The sequence below is a fragment of the Vicugna pacos genome, chromosome 29 (genome assembly GCF_048564905.1).
Source record: "Vicugna pacos chromosome 29, VicPac4, whole genome shotgun sequence".
NCBI classification, from domain to species: domain Eukaryota; kingdom Metazoa; phylum Chordata; class Mammalia; order Artiodactyla; family Camelidae; genus Vicugna; species Vicugna pacos.
Window position 1 is genome coordinate 17,723,847 of NC_133015.1, and position 18,606 is coordinate 17,742,452.

The 18,606-nt window shown below is 39.0% G+C and overlaps 1 protein-coding gene across 2 annotated transcripts in view; it reads left to right on the plus strand.

The window, feature by feature from the left end:
- The first annotated feature begins 261 nt into the window (after window positions 1-261).
- Window positions 262-18,606, plus strand: part of PDE7A (phosphodiesterase 7A) — a 98,741-nt gene continuing 80,396 nt past the window's right edge. Inside the window, exons 1-2 of one of the 2 annotated variants that reach the window (XM_072951895.1) lie at window positions 262-1,385; window positions 8,266-8,388. In XM_072951895.1, the coding sequence (XP_072807996.1) occupies window positions 1,248-1,385; window positions 8,266-8,388 (261 nt within the window). In that variant the 5' untranslated portion in view covers window positions 262-1,247. The remainder of the gene's footprint in view (window positions 1,386-8,265; window positions 8,389-18,606) is intronic. The other variant, XM_072951896.1, reaches the window with a different exon arrangement.

The window sequence follows — 18,606 nt, forward strand, 5'->3', positions numbered from 1 at the left end:
TTTCTCATTTTTTCCAGTGCATACTCTCACTTCTTCTCAGTCTCGGTGTTTTCCCTCCAACCCCTCGCCCCCTCCTCAAGCCCGCATTCTTGGCTCCGCTCTTGGCCCCTCTGCGTGGGACAGCCCCGGGTCCCGCACCTGTCAGGGGAGCGCCGGAGCCCGACCCCGCCAAGGGGCTGGCAGTGACGTAGCGGGGAAGACGGTGCCCGCGCGGCCCGCTGACGTCACTGCCGCAGCGGTTCCGAGCGAAGCCCAAGAATGGGAATTCAGGAGGGAAACACAGCGGTGACCCCGCGGTCAGGGCTAAGCGCTGCGAGTGGGCCGAGTGCTTCGGGTTTCTGGGGTGGAAAGGCCGGAATCGCGCCTCTTGCGTAGGCTTACCCCACCACCCTCCCTCCGCGCGCCGCAAAGCCAGAGTTTAGCGATAAGGGGAATGTCCCCAAACGGTGGGGCCTCATGCGCACGCGCCTCGGGTCGGGGGCAGAGAGGTGGAGAGCTGGGGGTGCTGCAAGATGAGGATTGGAAGGGAAGGAGGACAGAGTGTGGCGGGAGGGGGACGGTGACAGAGCTCCAGGGTGCCGCACAGGAGGAGGGCGACTCGCCCCCTTGGCCGCTAGCGGGTCTCCCTGGGCGCTGCGGCGGCGCGAGGCGCGGGGCCTGCGGCGCGGCGTCGTGACGTCACGGTGGCGGCGGCCGTGGTTGGCGCAGGGTCCGCGGCTGCAAAGTGTGAATTACGCCGGGCTCGCGCCGGCGGCGGAGTGAAGTCAGGCTCCGGGGGAGGGGAGGGGCAGGACCGCGGCGGCGGCGGCGGCGGCGGCCGGAGCTGGTGGCTGCACCCGAGCCCCGCGTGCTTTGGGTCTCGCCGTGCCTCCAGCGTTTTTTCTTGCACCGCTTTACTCTGTCCTTGTTCCGCTCCTCCCGGATCCTCTCCTCTCGGCCGAAGAGTCTTGGGGCGCCCGACTCCCCCATCCTACTTTGCCTGTGCTGCCCCCGCTTGCACCCCGAAGCCGGGCGCGCGGTGGTCCTCGTAACTGTCGCGGCGGCCGCCGCAGCGCCTTCCCGCCGGCTGCCCGACCGGAGTGTTGGGGGTGGGGGAGGCGTGAGCGCGGCTTCCCGGCCCGGGGTCGCCGCTCGCCCGCCCTGCCCCCGCCTCGGCCTGGCGCCCCCGAGCCGCGGCCCCTTACCAACGCAGGGGCCGGCGGCCGCGGCAGGGCGGGCGCCGCGCGGGGGCAGGGCGGGCTTATTCAATGGAAGTATGTTACCAGCTGCCGGTGCTGCCCCTGGACAGGCCGGTCCCCCAGCACGTCCTCAGCCGCCGAGGGGCCATCAGCTTCAGCTCCAGCTCCGCGCTCTTCGGCTGCCCCAATCCCCGGCAGCTCTCACAGGTAAACGCCGCCTCTGGGGACCCACACTTGGGGGCTTTTCTCTTTTGTTTCCCTCCCGCCGCGCTTCAGCTCCTCGACAACACCCCCCACCCCCGCCTTTCACCCCAGACCCAGCATTGCCCATTGTTTGGAGATTTCTAGGCTGGCCTTTTGAGAGCCTTTTCTTTTACCGTTGGGGCGGTACACCTTCAGACCCCCGGCCTCCCCAAGCCCAGACACGGGTGGGTTCTGGGAGTCCTTAAGACTCTCCTCAGGCCCGCCCCTCTCCGTGCTCAGCGGCTAAAGATTCAGGAATGACTCTGTCTTCCTCCCTTTCTCGACGTCTCAGTCTAGAAGTTGGGCCTCTTTTCCTCAGTTGTGGCCCTGGGCACACCTGTCTCCCCCGCGCCCCGCATGCACACACGCACGCACACCTGTGCGGGGTTCGAGCCTCGCCTTCCCCAGCTCCCGCGCGCCCCGTGGTGCTCGGTTGGTCTTGCGGTTCTCCGAACAATAGGCCAGTTCTCGGTTGCTCTAGTCCCCGACTCCTTCGATTGTGTGGATGGACCCTGAGTGGTATCAAACAATCAAGTATCGAGAATGCTTCCTTGAAGCTTCGGTTTCCGTAAAGTTGATAGCCAGGAATCTGTTTTGTTTTTAATTTGATAAACAGATTTTAAGAGAAAAACTACTGATGGAGCACTCACAGGAAGACTTTGTTTTGAATGGTCCAATACCAGTTGCTCCTGAGAATTTCGAGTTTTTTTCTGTGGTGATGCTGTTGGCCCAGCGTCTTAGCTCTGGCTGATGTTGATTGCCAGATTTTAAATAGGCGAAAAGAATTTTGTTTTGTTTGCATTTGAACTGAGTGCCCTCCATTTCTGCCGCCAGAACGTTACATGTTCATGATCCCTTTTAATATCAAATATATTTATTTTTCCTGTTGATTAATATTAGCATTTTTATGGGAGTATATTTCTTCTCTCCAATAATATTGTAAATATCTTGAGCCCGATCTGTTTTTTTTTAAACTGCTGTTGTAGATGGCACCTGGTAGAGATTTTTCTTGTAACAGGTGTGTCCAGTAAGTATTTGTCATTTGCTGCTTCGCCTACATTGTAGAGAGAGAGCAAAAGCCTGTATTTGGGTTTCTCTGAGTTGTTTTTATTTAAAATCAGACTTCTTTCACAGGACAAGGTGGTATGCTAATAAGGTCAGAGCCAACTTGTAAACATTATTATAATATTAAGTGGCATTTAAAAATAATACTGCATAGTTATTTTGAAAGTTAGGTCAGTGATCTGTCTTTATAGTACTGCTTGAAACATTTTCAGGTTCCAGAATTAATGTTGAAGAGATACTAATGCACTGCTGAAAAGGTTTTTAATGGTAGTAACTTTTTTCATTTCTCAATATTATTTTACTTTCTCATATCAGCAGCACATGACTAATACCCATTTCTGACTCTTTCTCAATATTAAAGGCAATCGCTAGTCATTTGTAAAATTATAAAACATGAATAAGGTTACTTGTGCTCCCCGAGGAGAAAATGAACGAGTTGGGAGATTCCAAGGGAATTAGAACAAGTAAGGCTGATGCCAGGGGTTTTACCTGATGTCTTAATTAATCCACAGAGACCATTAAATGGGTAATGGAATTTAAAAAATAAGATTGTAGCAGATAAAGCAAATATTGTAGAGTCACACCATAGTTTACTAACTCTTAAAACTTAAAAAAAATTTTGTATCCCAAAGTGAAGTATATAGGAACTTCTGAAAATTTGAGCAGGAATTTTCCTAAATTAACACTTTTTTTCAAATCAGTGATGCTCAGCATTAAAATGATGGTAAACTTACCATGATGCTGAATGGGTGTATTTATCATTATCAAGACTTTGCTTATCATTTAGTACTGACATACATGTTGATAGTGATTTCTTTAGGGCCAAATGGAAATTTGTAATAGACAAAAAAGAGGTAGAAAATCTTGGAAACTTATTCAGAGCTCTGTAAAATAAATATTTGGTTAAATCAAAAGCTTTCTTTGCCCTTGAATTATCAGTTCCTAAGTCTAAATCTACAGGAATTATAAATAGTTCAGGTGGTCTTCTAGTTTCATTTAAAAGACTTAAAAAACCCTCATTTTTCTTTTTCTTTCTTTTTTTCTTTAAGCATGAAGTAGAAGTTATTTTTATTAGAGTTTTTCTATTTTAAAGTATGTTCAAAACTAGCAATCTTTTCAGTTTTTTATTTCATCATAATATTGGAGCCCAGCTCATAGTAGGTACTTAATATGTATTTGTTGAGTGAGTGAATAGGTAATGAAGTTATCTTTGACTGAGCATTGGCTTAAGATAGGAAATAAAGGTAAGGACTTTCATTGAGGTACAGCAGTAACTCATTTATCCAAAACTTGGTTTGGAATTTGTAACTGCAGACTTTAGCAGATTCAGGAAATAAGCAGAAGACTCTGAGCAACCAAAATAGATTGGGAGATCCTCTCAGAGCCTGTATGTTTTAGGCAAAAGTCTGACAAACTTGTTTTCCAAGTAGCAGTAAATTTGAAGGGGGATGGGAGACTGCTAGAGTCAGGTTCATACTGATAGCAGCAAAAGTTGACAGCTGATACACCAAAAGCCTGGGATCAAAAGAAACGCTCTTCAAAGCTGGCAGCTTTCAAAAAGACATACAGTTTAGGGGCTTGAGTACAACACAGTAATGTTTTTGACATTAGTCAAAATAATGTTTAATAGAGTCTGTTTTTTAAAAGTTAGAAGATTTGTACTAAAAAAAAAAAAAAGATCTCCAGGCCAGTTTAAGTGTTGGTGCTTAAATGGACAAGCATCAGTTATCTGGAAAATTCATTTATGTGGAACACCAGCTTTCTCAAGGATGCCAAGTAAATGAGGCATTAATTTTTTTGTTTTAAACCAAGTCATGTACTACTTTCTCAAATGGTTAATATGGATTTTTAAAATTATTTTTAAAATAAGGATAATAAAAGAAGAGTGTTTTTGCCATTTGGGGATATCTGTTGTTGATTACTGAGTTGAAACATTTATCTTGCAGAATACAGTTCTTATTTGGAAGAAAACACTGTGAGAACAGAACTTATCTTGTTCACTTTATGCTTTGCATAGATAGGTGCTAATTAAGCGTGAAAGTTGAGTTAGTGTTCGGATGGCACAACAAAGCAGTGCACCTGGGATTATTTTAGTCGGATTTTCTCTACATTGGAAACAAATCTTACCTGGGTTAGAAATTTGAGGTTTAATTTTTAAGATTTATCATAAATGCATGATATGCATTATTATTGAACAAAATGTTGGGATCTAACATGTAAACATATGCTTTTAATAACGAGCTAAATTTGATTTCTAATTTAGCATCTATATATATTTTTTCAAAATAGATTTAATTTTTTTTAGAGCAGTTTTAGGTTCACAGCACCACTGAGTAGAATGTGCAGAGATTTCCCATATACCCCCTGACCCCGTACATGCGTAACCTTCCCCATCATCAGTATCCCCAACCTGAGCAGTACATTTGTTACAATTGCTGAACCTGTGTTGACACATCATTATCACCCAGAGTCCATAGTTTACATTAGGGTTCATTCTTGGTGTCTTTTTTTTTTTTAAATTCAGAAACTATTCCACAAATATTTACTGAACACCTTCTGTGAATGAGGCTCCTTGTAGTAGGTACTGAGAAAATGTAAAAAAAAGTCACTTGTGAGCCTGCCAACCTAACCAAGTGTTTCTTTGATGGGTTGCTTTCCTTATACATAAACATTTTTAACTGTGGTAGTGTGCATGTCTGTTGTCTTTAGCAGTGTTCTTAGTATGTGACAAACTATTAAGGTCCTGTATGTGCCGGAACAGTTCAAGGCCCCTTGGATACAAGTTGGTTCCCCCTTCAGGAAGCTTACAGGATTGTGGTGGGGGGAATGGTATGATTACATGTGATGTAATTTTTATTGGCGTTACCAAGGTGTAATGAGACTGCGAGAAGGTGTACCTGATTTTCCCTGGGTAAATCAGGGAAAGTCTCACGTAGTAGTTGAACCTTAGGCCAAGGCCTGAGGTTGAATAGATGTTTCTAGGTAAATGGGTGCATGTAGTGGGAGACGGAGAGAGGATGGCGCAGGTAGCCATGTAGATCAACCCTCGATAGAACTTTCTGTGATGATGGGAATGTTCTCCACAGTGTCTGACGTAGTAGTCACTAGTCCTGTGCAGCTAAGTGAGCACTTGAAATGTGGCTAGTTTTGACTGAGGAATTTTAAATTCAGTTTTATTTAAATAGCTACATATGGCTGGTGGGTACTGTACTGGCAGAACAGGTGTATGGTTGTACTTAATGGTCACTAGTAGTGATACCATGTTGGCCTGTCAGTAGCACATGCTCCAGGTGCTGAACATCAGAGCTCCTTTCAGATTTTTGCTGTTGTCTGCAAAACTGTATTGAATACCTTCATGCAAATTTGATGAGGCCTTTAGAGTAGAATCCCTAGATTGGGTCAAGAAGTAGAAACACTTTGTGACTTTCTAGAATTTTCTGTTCTTTTACAGTACCAAGATGAATGATCATAACTCTTCCATCTCCATTCTTACAGTATTAAATCAGAATAAATACTATGTTAAATAAACATTTTATAGATATTTTATAAACATTTATATAAGTGTTTTACTACTTTCATAGATGTGCTGTGATACACTGAGTTTGTTTTCACTTGACAGTAAACAAGAGTGAACACTTTCTGAAGTATTTTTTGTGCATTTGTGTTTCCTCTTTTGTGCGTTTGTGTTTCCTCTTTTGTGACATTTCATTTGCATATCGTGTGCTCGCTTATGAGGGCTCTTTATATCTAACATCAGCTTGTAAATGTGCATTATTCCAAATGTTGTTACTCTAGTAGTTGCCTCTTCACAAACCTGGGTGCCAAAGCCAGTGCAGCGGGTGGTGTGAACAGTTGTGGACCGGAGTGGGCCTGTTCCCGAGACTGTCCTCCCTGCCCACTCTCAAGACACTTGTTTTCTTGGGACCTTAGTTTCATTTTTTCTGTTTTCCGAAGTGCTTCATTCTTTGGTTTAAATGCAGTACTGCCATGTTTCGGCTTTTACATCTGAACAAGTACATATTTATATTATACTTCAAATATATGCTCAAACATAATATTAATGTAAATTTATAGCGTATTTGGGCTGTAGTTCTGATTGAGGAGTAGGATGTTCAAATTACTGGTTTATAAGTTGTCATCAGGAATGCATTAGCCCGTGGCATGTGATTTGAGAAGTTTTAGACCTATGCCCAGATTTTGCTGCTTTGTTGCTGTGCCTAGAGTTCCATCAGTTGTACATACTGTCTACTCAGAAATTCTTTTTTAAACACAAAGGTCCTGCAAGAGGTAAAATATTAAGCTCTTTACAGGAGTTAGGAAGATTAGGGAGCTCACTTTGGTTGGAAAGAGGGAGAGGTTGGTACCATCCATTCACTCTAAGGCGATTTCATGAGACTTCTGCTAATACTAACAACAGTGTGAATTTCAATTCTTCGTTTCCCTTTCCCTCCCTCACTCCCTCCATTCCCCCTTTTTTTTTTCTTTTCAAAAGGATCCAAGCAGTTTTAGAGAATTGGCTTTTTTACTGGGGATGGTATAGAGACAAGTTTGGGAAGAGGAGAGCTGAAGAAAGGGAAGTGGACAAAGCTTAGTTTAACTCAGTTTTTGTCTGGGATCATTAGTAGTCATAAAGACATCTAGGAAATTTAGATGGTAAAGACCCCTCATTGCATGCAGATCTTCTTAAGGAATTTAATTTTTATTTTTCTGTACTAAAGACTGTGTGTGTATCACATTTATTTGTGTTTATGTAAAATTTCTATAATTTTGTTAGAAGTCTTGACTTTTCAGACCTGGACATTCTTATATTCCCTTTGGCCACTCCAGAAAACGTCAACAATTAACTTTTAATCTTCTAATTTAAGAACAGATCAGAACTTTTTTATTCTGATAACAAAATGCTCATGTTTTACGATTAATTTGAATTGAGAGAAAATTGAGTGTTTATTCTCTTTCACATTTAAGTGGCCTGTTCTTGGCTGAAAGTGGCATAGCCTTTGTTAAGTTTGTACACAGTTGCCAAATGTGCCTTTCAGTAGTTTATTCACAGATAAATGATACTTTTGCATGGTTGCATTTAGGTGTAAGTGCTCATGTGATCAGTGTGTGAGGAAAGGAGCAGAAACTGCATTTGGAGGTGAGCCTTCTCAGTTTGCGGGTTGGGCTTCATTTTGCCTGCTGGCAGGAAACCTTTTGAAGGGATCTTGTGGTTGACATCAGGGTAACTCCTGCTTATAATTAAAAACAATTTTTTCATTGAAGTGTGATTGATTTACAGTGTTAGTTTCAGGTGTACAGCAGAGTGATTCAGTTCTACATACATACGTATTTTCTCTTCAGATTCTTTTCCATTACATGTTACTATAAGAAATTGAATATTCCCTGTGATATACAGTACAATTTTGAGCAGGAATTTTGGACTACTGCTCCATGCCTCCACCTGCTGGTAGAGGTGGCTCTTCATTTTCTGAAGATGATGGCTAGAAGGAGAAGGAGAGGACAAAGGCAGGGCATAATTTGAGAAAGAAAATAAATTGTTAGTTGAATAATTAAATTTCTGTAAAGCCTAGTCTGTTTCTTGGAGTTTTGAGTAGACCAGCTCTAGTTCAGGACCGTGTAAAGTACTTGGCAAACAGTGCTGAATAAAGATCAGTAGTTTTGCTTCAGTATTAATTATAGTTGTTTCCACTTTTGAGTACCTCCTACCTGCCAGATACTGTAGTTGATGTTTTTAACCTTTACTTTATGAGATAATTGATAGTGCTCCCATTTTTACCAGAGAGTAAGTCAACTGAGCTTGGAGACATTAAATCAGTTGCCTGAGGCATCGGGCAAGATCTTGGAGAAGAGCCTGTCACATTCCACACCCTTACTTTCAGACTGGCCTGCCTCACTGGAGAAGGTGAGTGGAATATAGTTAGGCTTTTAGGTGTATGGATTATAGATTTTGTTGGCTCATGGATCTAGATAAGGAAAACAGATTTGATGATTTGAGGTGATTAGTTGAGGTGATAGCCTTCACTCTGGTCTTTTCAAATCCTATCTGGAGTATTTTGTTCTAGATGCCACATTCTAGGAGGACATGATTAAGCTAAATCGTACCCTAAAGACAATGACCAGGATGGTGAGGTAATTTGAAGCCATATTGTGTGATCTGTGACTGAAGACATTGGAGACATTCAGTCTGGAGAATAAAAGATTCACGATTTGGGCCAGGAGGTGTGAATGGAGGGTAGGGGGAGTGGTTGGGGAAAGATGATGGAGCATTGCTGTCTTTCAGTATTTGAAGGATTGCCATGAGCAGGAGAGGAAGGGGAAGAGGGTTAATTTAGGTTTTGTTTGGCTGCATGTTCTCAGTTGCTATATCCTGTTCCTGCTGTGGGGTCAGCCGCTAATACACGGGAGAAGATGCAAATTTAAAGTTGTTACTTGTCCGAGGTAACCCAAGTAGGGAGTGGAGTAACTCTGGGTCATTCTGACCCTAAAGCCCGTGTGTTCTCTTCCTCTCACTGCATGGGAGAAGGATGTTGCCTCAGGGTAGATAAGGACCACTAGGTAAAAACAATAGAAATAGAAAGGGAGACCTTGTGTTTAACCAGCCTAGTAATAAAAGAAGTGCATGTTAAAAGAATGATACTGATTTTTGCTCTCAGATTGATAAATTTTAAACAAGTAAGGTTATAGTAGTGCCTGAAGAGCATACTTACGCACTGCTAGTAGGGTCTAAATTGTTGTAAGTTTTCTGAAAAGTAATTTGGCAATTGAATTAAAAAATTAATACTTAGGAAACTAATACTTTTGCCTGATAATTTACTTTTGGGAATCTATGCTGAGCAAATAACTGGAAATGTAGAGAAAGATTAATCTTAAGGATATTCAACATGTATTTATCACTGTGAAAAATTTACAACAACAAATAATTTACAGATGTTTAAACATATTATAGTATTTCTTGTTTTGAGTATATAGTATTTAGTTTTATAATGTGTGGCCACTAAAATGCTTTGAAGAATTTAAAGTATATCTAATATAAATGGTTTACAAACGGCTAAAGAAATTTTAGTATTTCTTAATATTTCTGTATTATGTACCCACTAAAATACTTCGAAGAATTTGAAGAATATTTAATTGCATGAAGAATTCCTTTAACAACATTGAGTAAAAGAACAAACCAAAAAACCTCTGGATATCTACTGATTTTTATCTCAATTTTGTTTAAAAGTAAATCACAGAATATATACATATCCACACACCATACATGCTTGCAGAAGGAAAAAGAAGCCAGATGTATCCCAAAATGCTAACTGAAGCTAATTCTGGATGGTGAAAGTATAAGTAATTTTTAACTTTTTGTTTAGAATTTTGTGTAATTTTACCGGTGTTCTTTTAACGTGGATCTTCTTTTTAACTACAGTAATCCTAGAAAAAGTCAAACAAGCTGTATTTTGGCCCAGATCTCTGACAGAGATGTCCAGAGAGGAACTAGGCTGCCTCATGAGATTATAAATTCATAAAAGATACTTGGACAAGGATCTTGTCAAGGATTTTGACTCTTCTAGTTCCTTCCAACTTCATGATTCTCTAATTATTTGGGTAACTCAGTCATATGCATGACAGGTATTTTTGTATAGCTCTGATAATTATGAAGTAGTTTCCTTGGGAGATGTTGGAAAGTAATTTAAGTATAGTTATTATTTTAAAGACGACAGCCCTATAAGAGATCTTGAACAAAGGCAGTGGTGGAAGCAACAGAGACAGAAAGTCAGGAGTTGGGTCCTAGAAGTTCCTGATTTGATTTGAGAGGTTAAAACAAAACAAAAACAAAAATACCCCCCCCCTTCAATTTCCACCTTCTTAATTTGGGAAACCAGGTAAATCATGAAGCTAGTAACAAAAAATACAAAAGGAAGAAGAGGCAGGTTTTGTTTTTCTTCTCTCCTGCATGTGTGTGGAGGGTTGGGGGAGGGTGGTGATATATTCTGACTTCAACTACAAGGGTTTTCAGACTTTTTTTTCATATATCCCTTCAAAAAACTTGGGGAAAAAAAAACTATATATACCTTCTTACACATCTAGAATTTTTCCTCTTAAGTTTCAGTATTTGTAAATGATGTAAATTTTAATATATTACTTAAATCACAGATTTAAATATATCCAGGGGAATTTTAACACTTTGATATCCCCCATCATCCGTTATAATAAAATGTGAACAAGCTCAGTCAGAATTGTATCATTCCTTATTTGTCTTTTTGAACCCATTTCTGTTTAACTGTTCTCTACGTATTCTTATCCTAATGTATTCTTTAATACTTGAAAGCATTTTATCAGTCTATCATATTTACCTATAACAAAAATAAATTCACTCACAAATTTAGTAGATGGGAATATAAAGTGCTTTATTTTAGCAGTGTCACCCAGTTCTTCATAGTTCTATGCAAAAACCATTATAACTTAAAACATTTAAAATTTCCTGTGATGTAAGGCTACATCACATTTATTTTAGATTGAGTTATCAATACGATAGCCAGTAGGCAATTAAAACAGCACATGAGTTACAAGATTTAGTAAGTATTAAATACTAAAATTCTATTGGAAATGCATTTTATTTACTTTAAATTATAAAATATTTATATTTTATCCATTTATAAATAGTATTAGAAGATAGGGTTCTACATTGATTCTCTTCTAGTTTTACTTTAATAGTGAAAGAATTGAGAAGTCTCATTCACAAGTGTAGTAGATGGTAATAAAAAGTGCCATTTATTTTAACATTATCACTCATTCTTTTGAGCTGACAGCAAAATAATCCATAATCAAAAATATTTTTAATGCTTTCTCAAGTAGCAGCTGAATTTGATTCTCCTTACATTTTCATGAAAGTAAGAATTAGTGACCTCTTGACTTGAAAAAAAGAATTTTTTTCCCCCCCAGATACCCAATCTGGAGAGCAGTTAATTTTCTCAGCATGAATATTTTAAACTCTCTTTTTGGCTCCTCAGCTGTCGTTAGACCCTAGCTCCGCAGTAGGTTTCAGGAAGTGTTGAGAGTTATCTACAGCAGACGGGGAGAGGAGGTAGATGAAAACTGACATGTGTCAGCAGAATGGTTCTAGAAAATTGTACATGTGAAAATTGAGAACCTAGAAATCAGTTCCCCTGAAACTCTCCAGGCCTGTGTGCTCCCCAGGGTATGTATTCATGACCCTGCTTGTAGACCACTGTTTATTGTATTCTGCCTTATTATTACCTTATTGCTGTATTTTACTGTTCTTCCAAGGTATGCAGAAATAGTACCTTATATATCAGTTTTTATCAGGTTTTTGATTGCTCCTAATCCCTGGTCTCCATACTTAATTACTCTAGATCTTCTTTGAGAATGGAATCAGAGTATTAATGCTTGAAAGGGACCTTATCGGTAATTTAATTCATCTTCAACATTTTAAAGATTTGATGGTTAAGACTCAGAAAGATCGAGTGTTTTCTCTGAGATTACACAGTTAGAAAGTGGAGAAGTTAGAGTTTTAAACTTGGTTCTTCCAACTTTTAATCTGTTGGTTTTCTCACTGTACTCCGACTTTCTTACAAAAGGATTGATCTTTAGGATTTCCTTAAGTTGCAGTCTTTCTTGACTGAACATTATTCCTTTGAGCAGCATTTGCTCCTACACCAGTGATTATTTGGATAAGTTAGAGAAAAAACACTCAATTTTTAAAATGTCTAAATTACTTCTATTTAAAATATGGTTAGAGATAAAGCCAAACTATTACTGAAAGTATATTGGGCCTGTTGGACCATTTAATTTGTTAAAATGTGATTAATGTGCAGCTTAGCAGGAAAAAATTTCATAAAGAAACATATTTTACCTATATTTTAAAATTTAGGAATAAACCTTTTTCTTCCACTTTAGTGAATAAAGGAATTTTAGTGACTAAAAGAATGTGCTTGATTTACAAAGAGCTCTCACTCTAGTCATGTATGGAAGGGTGGATGGTGGAATTTTTTTTTTTTTAGTTCATTTTACTTTTTGCTTGAATTCTTGATAGTGAACCTATTTTTTGAAAAACAATGACGTTATTCTAGAAAGCAAATTTTCAAAAAAGACTTTGTTTTTTAAGAGCAATTTTATGTTCACAGCAAAATTAAGAGGAATGTACAGAGATTTCTCCTGTATCTCCTGTCCCCACACATAACATAGCCTCCCCCATTATCAACATCCCCCCACCAAAGTGGTACATTTGTTACAATTGATGAACCTACATTAGTATATCATAATCATGCAAATTCCAAACTATACATTAGGGGTCACTCTTGGTGTTGTACAGTCTGTGAGCTTGGACAAATGCATAATGACATGTATCCATTATTATAGTATCATACAGGGAACTTGTACTGCCCTAAAAATCCTCTGTGCTCCACATAATTATCTTTATCTCCCCAGTTCCCAACAACCACTGATCTTTATACTCTCCATAGTTTTGCCTTCTCCAGAATGTCCTATAATTGGATTCATATCGTCTTTAGCCTTTTCACATTGGCTTCTTTCACTATGTAATAGGCATTTAAAATTCCTCCATGTTTTTTCCATGATTTGGTAACTCATTTCTTTTTAGCACTGAATACTGTTTCATTATCTGGTTGTATTACAGTGTATCCATTCACCTACTGAAGGACGTCTGTTAGTTGCTTCCAAATTTGGGTGTCATGAGTAAAGCTGCTACAAACATCTGCAGTTTTTTGTGTAGACATGTTTCAATTCCTTTGGGTAAATGTCTAAGGAGTGTGTTTGCAGGATCATATGGATAAAAGTATGTTTAGTTTTGTAAGAAGCCACAAAACTATATTCCAAAGTGTACCATTTTATATTCCCATGAGCAATGAAGCAATGAATGAGAATTCCTGTTGCTCCATACTATCAACCAACATTTGATGTTGTCAGTGTTCTGGATTTTAGCCATTCTAATAAGTCTGTAGTGGTATTTCATTGTTGTTTTACTTTACATTTTCCTGATGACATCTTTTCATATGCTTTTTGCTGTCTGTATACCTTCTGTGGTGAAGTGTCTGTTAAGGTCTTAGGCTCAATTTTTAATTGAGTTGTTTGTTTCCTTATAGTTGACTCTTAAGAGTTCTTTATATATTTTGGATAATAGGCCTTTATAAGATGTCTCTTTTGCATATATTTTCTCCCAGTTCGTGGCTGTCTTCTCATTCTCATGACATTGTGTTTTGTAGAGCAGATGTTTTTAAATTTAATGAAGTCCAGCTTATTTTTTTTTTCATGGATTTTGCCTTTTGTGTTGTATCTAAAAAGTCATCACCATACCCAAGGTCACCTGCATTTTTTCCTATATTTTCTTCTAGGAGTTTTATAGTTTTGTCTTTTATGTTTTGGTCTGTAATCCGTTTTGAGTTAATTTTTGTGAAGGATATAAAGTCTTTGTCTAGATTCATTTTTGCATGAAGATGTTCAGTTGTTCCAACACTATTTGTTGAAGAGACTGTCTTTGTGCTCCAGAATATCTTTGCTCTGTTGTCAAAGAGCAGATAACTATATTTCTGTGGCTCTATTTCTGGGCTCTCCATTCTGTTCCATTGATCTCTTTGTCTATTCTTTTCATCAGTATCATACTGTCTAAATTACTATAACTTCATAGTAAGTCTAGAAGTTGGGTAGTGTCAGTCCTCTGACTTTGACCTTCTCCCTCAATATCAAGTTAGCTATTCTAGGCCTTTTGCCTCTCCATGTAAACTTTAGAATCAGTTTGTCAGTATCCCCAAGATAACTTGCTAGGATTTTGTTTGGGATTCCATTGAATTTATAGATGAATTTCTGAAGAATTGACATTTTGACAACATTGAATTGTCCATGAACATGGAATATTTCTCCGTTTACTTAGTTGTTTTATTTGGTTCATCCAGGTTTTGTAATTTTCCAGTTACAGATCTTGTACATATTTATGCCTCAGTTTTTCATTTTGGGGAGTAGTAACGTAAATGGAATTGTGTTTTTAATTTTAAATTTCGCTTGTTCATTGATCGCATATAGGAAAGCAATTGACTTTGTGTATTAACCTTGCTATAATCACTTATTGTTCCAGAAGGGTTTTTGTCTTTTTTTTTTTCTGATTTTCTGCATAAATGATCATGTCATATGTGAACAAAGACAGTTTTCTGTTTTTCTTTCTAATCTGTATACCTTTTGTTTCCTTTTCGTGTCTGATTGCATTAGCGAGGAGTTCCAGCATGATGTTGAAAGGAGTGGTGAGTGGTCTTAGTCCTTGAAGGATTCTTTAGTTTTAACAGGGCACTGTAAGTAAGATATATAGGAAAAAAATTAAGTGTACTCAGTAGAAAGTTAGCAGAAGACTCACTCAGTTCCCAAAAGAAATACAAATGTAGGAAAACAGATTCAGCTTTGCTAGTAATAAAGAAAATGCAAAAAAACAAAAAACAAAAAAACAAAACTTGGGAGGAGGAACATTTTCCTATTGGCAAAGACTGACAAAACCCGATGTTCGCAGCGTGTGAGAAAATAATTCTTCTTGTAAATGGAAATGGGAACATCATTTGATTCAATGTATTCAGAGGGCAGTAGGTCTTTATTATACTAATCAAAATTTTAAATGTGAGTACTACCCCTTCTGCAGTCCTGGCAAAGGTGCAGTTGCAAAACTTTGCTAAGCTATATATGCGTAGATTTTTTTCATAACAATTTTGCAGCACTGATAATGATGGATAATGAGATTATTTCAGTGCTCATCAGTGGGGCATTGGTTAAAATGTGGTGTTTTAGTTCAGCACAAAACTCTACAGTCAGTAAAATAGTGCAGTGTATCCATAGTCGTCTTTGAGAGGTATACATAACCATTTGAATGGGGAAAATACTAGCTGCAAAGTGGCATGTGTATTAGCCTATTAATGTAACTTTCTATGTAACACCTGTTTGTGAATAAAAACATGGAGGATATTGTATACACCACTTTATGAATACATACAAGTCTGGAAGATTGCTCAGCAAAATGTTAACAGTGGCTGTCTTTGGGTAGTGGAATTTATGGTAATTTTTACTATCTTTGTACTTTTGTGGATTTTAAGAAAAGTAATACAAATATGTCATTTTTGTAATCAGAAGAATCTCTTAAACTTGGCTATGGGGAGAATTGATAATTCTAAATGTCATTTAAGTAGAAATAAAATTATGAAGAAACTGAAGTCTAGTTGCCTGATAATTTAATAAGCGTAAATAGGTGGGTCAGAAGTGGGTTATTCACTGGCACATAGTAGGTATTCAAAGTGGTTTATTAGAATGGAAGTATAGCGGTTGATGTATGGAGGAATGCACTATGTTGTTAATGGAAAAATGAAGTGAGTTTGGTGACAGTTTATAAAAAATATTTTGTCTATTGCAGAGCTAAGAGGGCAAGCTTTCTGTTATAATTAAATTACATATAACTTAATATAGAGGGTGTCTATATTATTATAACATATTTACAGGACATAAAACGTCTTCAAGAATATTTATGACCTGGAATCATAGAACATCAGTGTTAGGAGAGACTATAGAAATCAGCCCCATCAACATCCAGATGAGTAAACTGAAACCAAAGAGATTAAAGGACACATAGAGCAATCTGCAGATCTCTTCTGTTGAACAGGCTGATTTTGGCTACTCAGTTTTTGCTTGAACATATCTGGAATAAGAAAGTTACCACTTTATAAGGCGATGCATTCTGGTGTTAAAAGGTGTAATGGGTTGAATAGTGTCTACCAAAAATTCACGTCTACTTGGAACCATAGAATGTGACCCTATTTGGAACAAGGATCTCTGCAGATGTAATTAAGATGAGGTCATATGGGATTAGGACAGGCCCCAAGGGAAGTCTTTACAAGAAGAGGAGAGAATACGCAGAGACTCTGACACAGACAAGGAAAAAGACCAGGTGAAGATGGAGCAGAGATTGGAGTGATGTAGTTACAAGCCAGGAACGCCAAGGATGCTGAGGTACACCAGAAACTACTGAGAGGCAAGAAAGGATTCTTCCCTAAAGCCTTCAGGGGGAGCACAGCCCTGTGGACACCTTGATGTTGGACTTCTAGCCTCCAGAACTGGAGAGAGAATAAATCTCTGTTGTTTTAAGCCACCCAGTTTGTGGTACTTTGTTAGGGCAGCCGTAGGAAACTCATACAAATGGCTTTGATTGAAATGTGTTTGTTCATTCTTTCAGCCAGCAGATGTTTATAGAGCACTTTTTATGTGCCAGGCACTCTGCCAGTTATATTGAAGATAAATAAGACATGTTTCTTGCCTTCATTCTTGGGACTCGGTCCATCAGGAAAGACAGCTATTTAAATACATAATTGCCATACACCTGATACATGGTCCATTAGAATGGTGTAGGAAGTTCATAGGGTGTATGTGATGCCACAGGAGCTGGGAGAACCAGGGAAGGTTTTACAAGAGACCTTTTGCTTGGTGTGAAAGAGAGAGCTGAAATCAGCCTCTGTGGGAGTTCCGCTTGATTCTGCCACCGCTTGTGCTGTCACTCCTACCTGGTGGAAGGTACGCTTGGTTGCTGCAGTAGCATCCTGTTCCTAGAATTCTCTCTCCACAGGTCGGTTGAAGTAGTTTTTAAAATGCAACCAGATCATGCTTCTGTGTGAACATCAGTGGGTTCTTATCAACAGTGAAATTAAAATCCAAACTCCTTTTCATGGTATGGCCCCATGAAATCCAATCCTTGCTGACTTCTGTCTCATCTCCTTTTACAGTGATTGTCTTGCTGTCTGAACATTGTCAGGTTTGTTCCCATCTTTGACTTTGTGTTTGGTCTGCCTTCTGAGCCACGATCTTCCCATGGCTCCTGTCCTTCAAGTCTCAGCCCACCCTTTACAGGGGAGCCTTCCCTGACCACCTATTTAAAAAGCACCTGTGCCCAGCTGTCCTGTTACCTTGTTTGATTTGTGGTACACACCACTAATTGGATATGTGTGTCTCTGCTTGCCTTCTGCTCCCACCTCACTTTCCACACCAACCTCCATAGAATGTGTGGTCAGGAAGCAGTGATCTTGTTTACCTACTCAATTCTGTGTTCCTGGTGTACAACACACGGAAGTGTTTAGCACAGAAGAATGAAAAACTTAACTCTCTTAGTCTCGTGCTTATCATGTCAGATCACATGTCACCATAACTCTCATTGGGAGGAATGCCAACTTGTATTCTTAATCATTTCTTTTTATAGTCTCAGCCTGTTCCTTCCCTGCAAAATTCTCCCTCCATGTTTATACCCTTTCTGAGCTGCCCTCTGTGGTATTGGAGCTATCTTAATCCCTAAAATTATGTAATCTTATTTAAGGCATACATCAAGATTTAGAAAATTTGCAGAAAGTAACAGCTGTAAATGTGTTTCTAGGGTTTGAATTTAGATCTCTCTGACTAGAATGCCTTTCTGCTGTACTTCTGTGGGAGAATGATGTTTTTGGTGAGTGGGAAGTAAAAATCCGGAATTAGAATAGGAGCCCTGTCCATTTGGAATAGAAATAGAAAATACTTATTATTTGTCTCGGTAAAAAGAATTGGGTGATATTTGTTAAAAATAATTCTAAAAAGCAACTTGAATTCTTCTTTAACTGAAGTTAATACGTGCTTGTCATAAAGAAGAAAGTAAACGGCACCCATAGCCTCCCACCAGAGATAATTGCCGCTGACATTTTAGGACATTAATCCAGTGTTTTTCTGCACAGAAGTAAAATATTGTGATACAATTTTCCTACTCAAATCTTGCTTTCAATTTTGAAATTATTTCTTAATTCCTGGATGAAAACATATTGCCAAATCTCCTTCCAGAGAAAGATAATCCCAATTTACCTTTCCGTGAGCAGCATGTGAGTACCTTTTCATACCTTGCCAGTATTTTTAGTTTGGATTTTGCTTGGTATTAAACTTGAAATGTGTTTATTAATTACCTACTATCTATCTTCTGTATCCATTATCTATTCTTCTGTTGGCAACTTAGTATATTTTAAATTTTTGAATTGTTTTATATTGAGAATGAACATTTTTGTCATATGTGTGGCAAACTTCCCTTTTTGGCCTTTTTTAAAATAAAATGATGTTCTATATA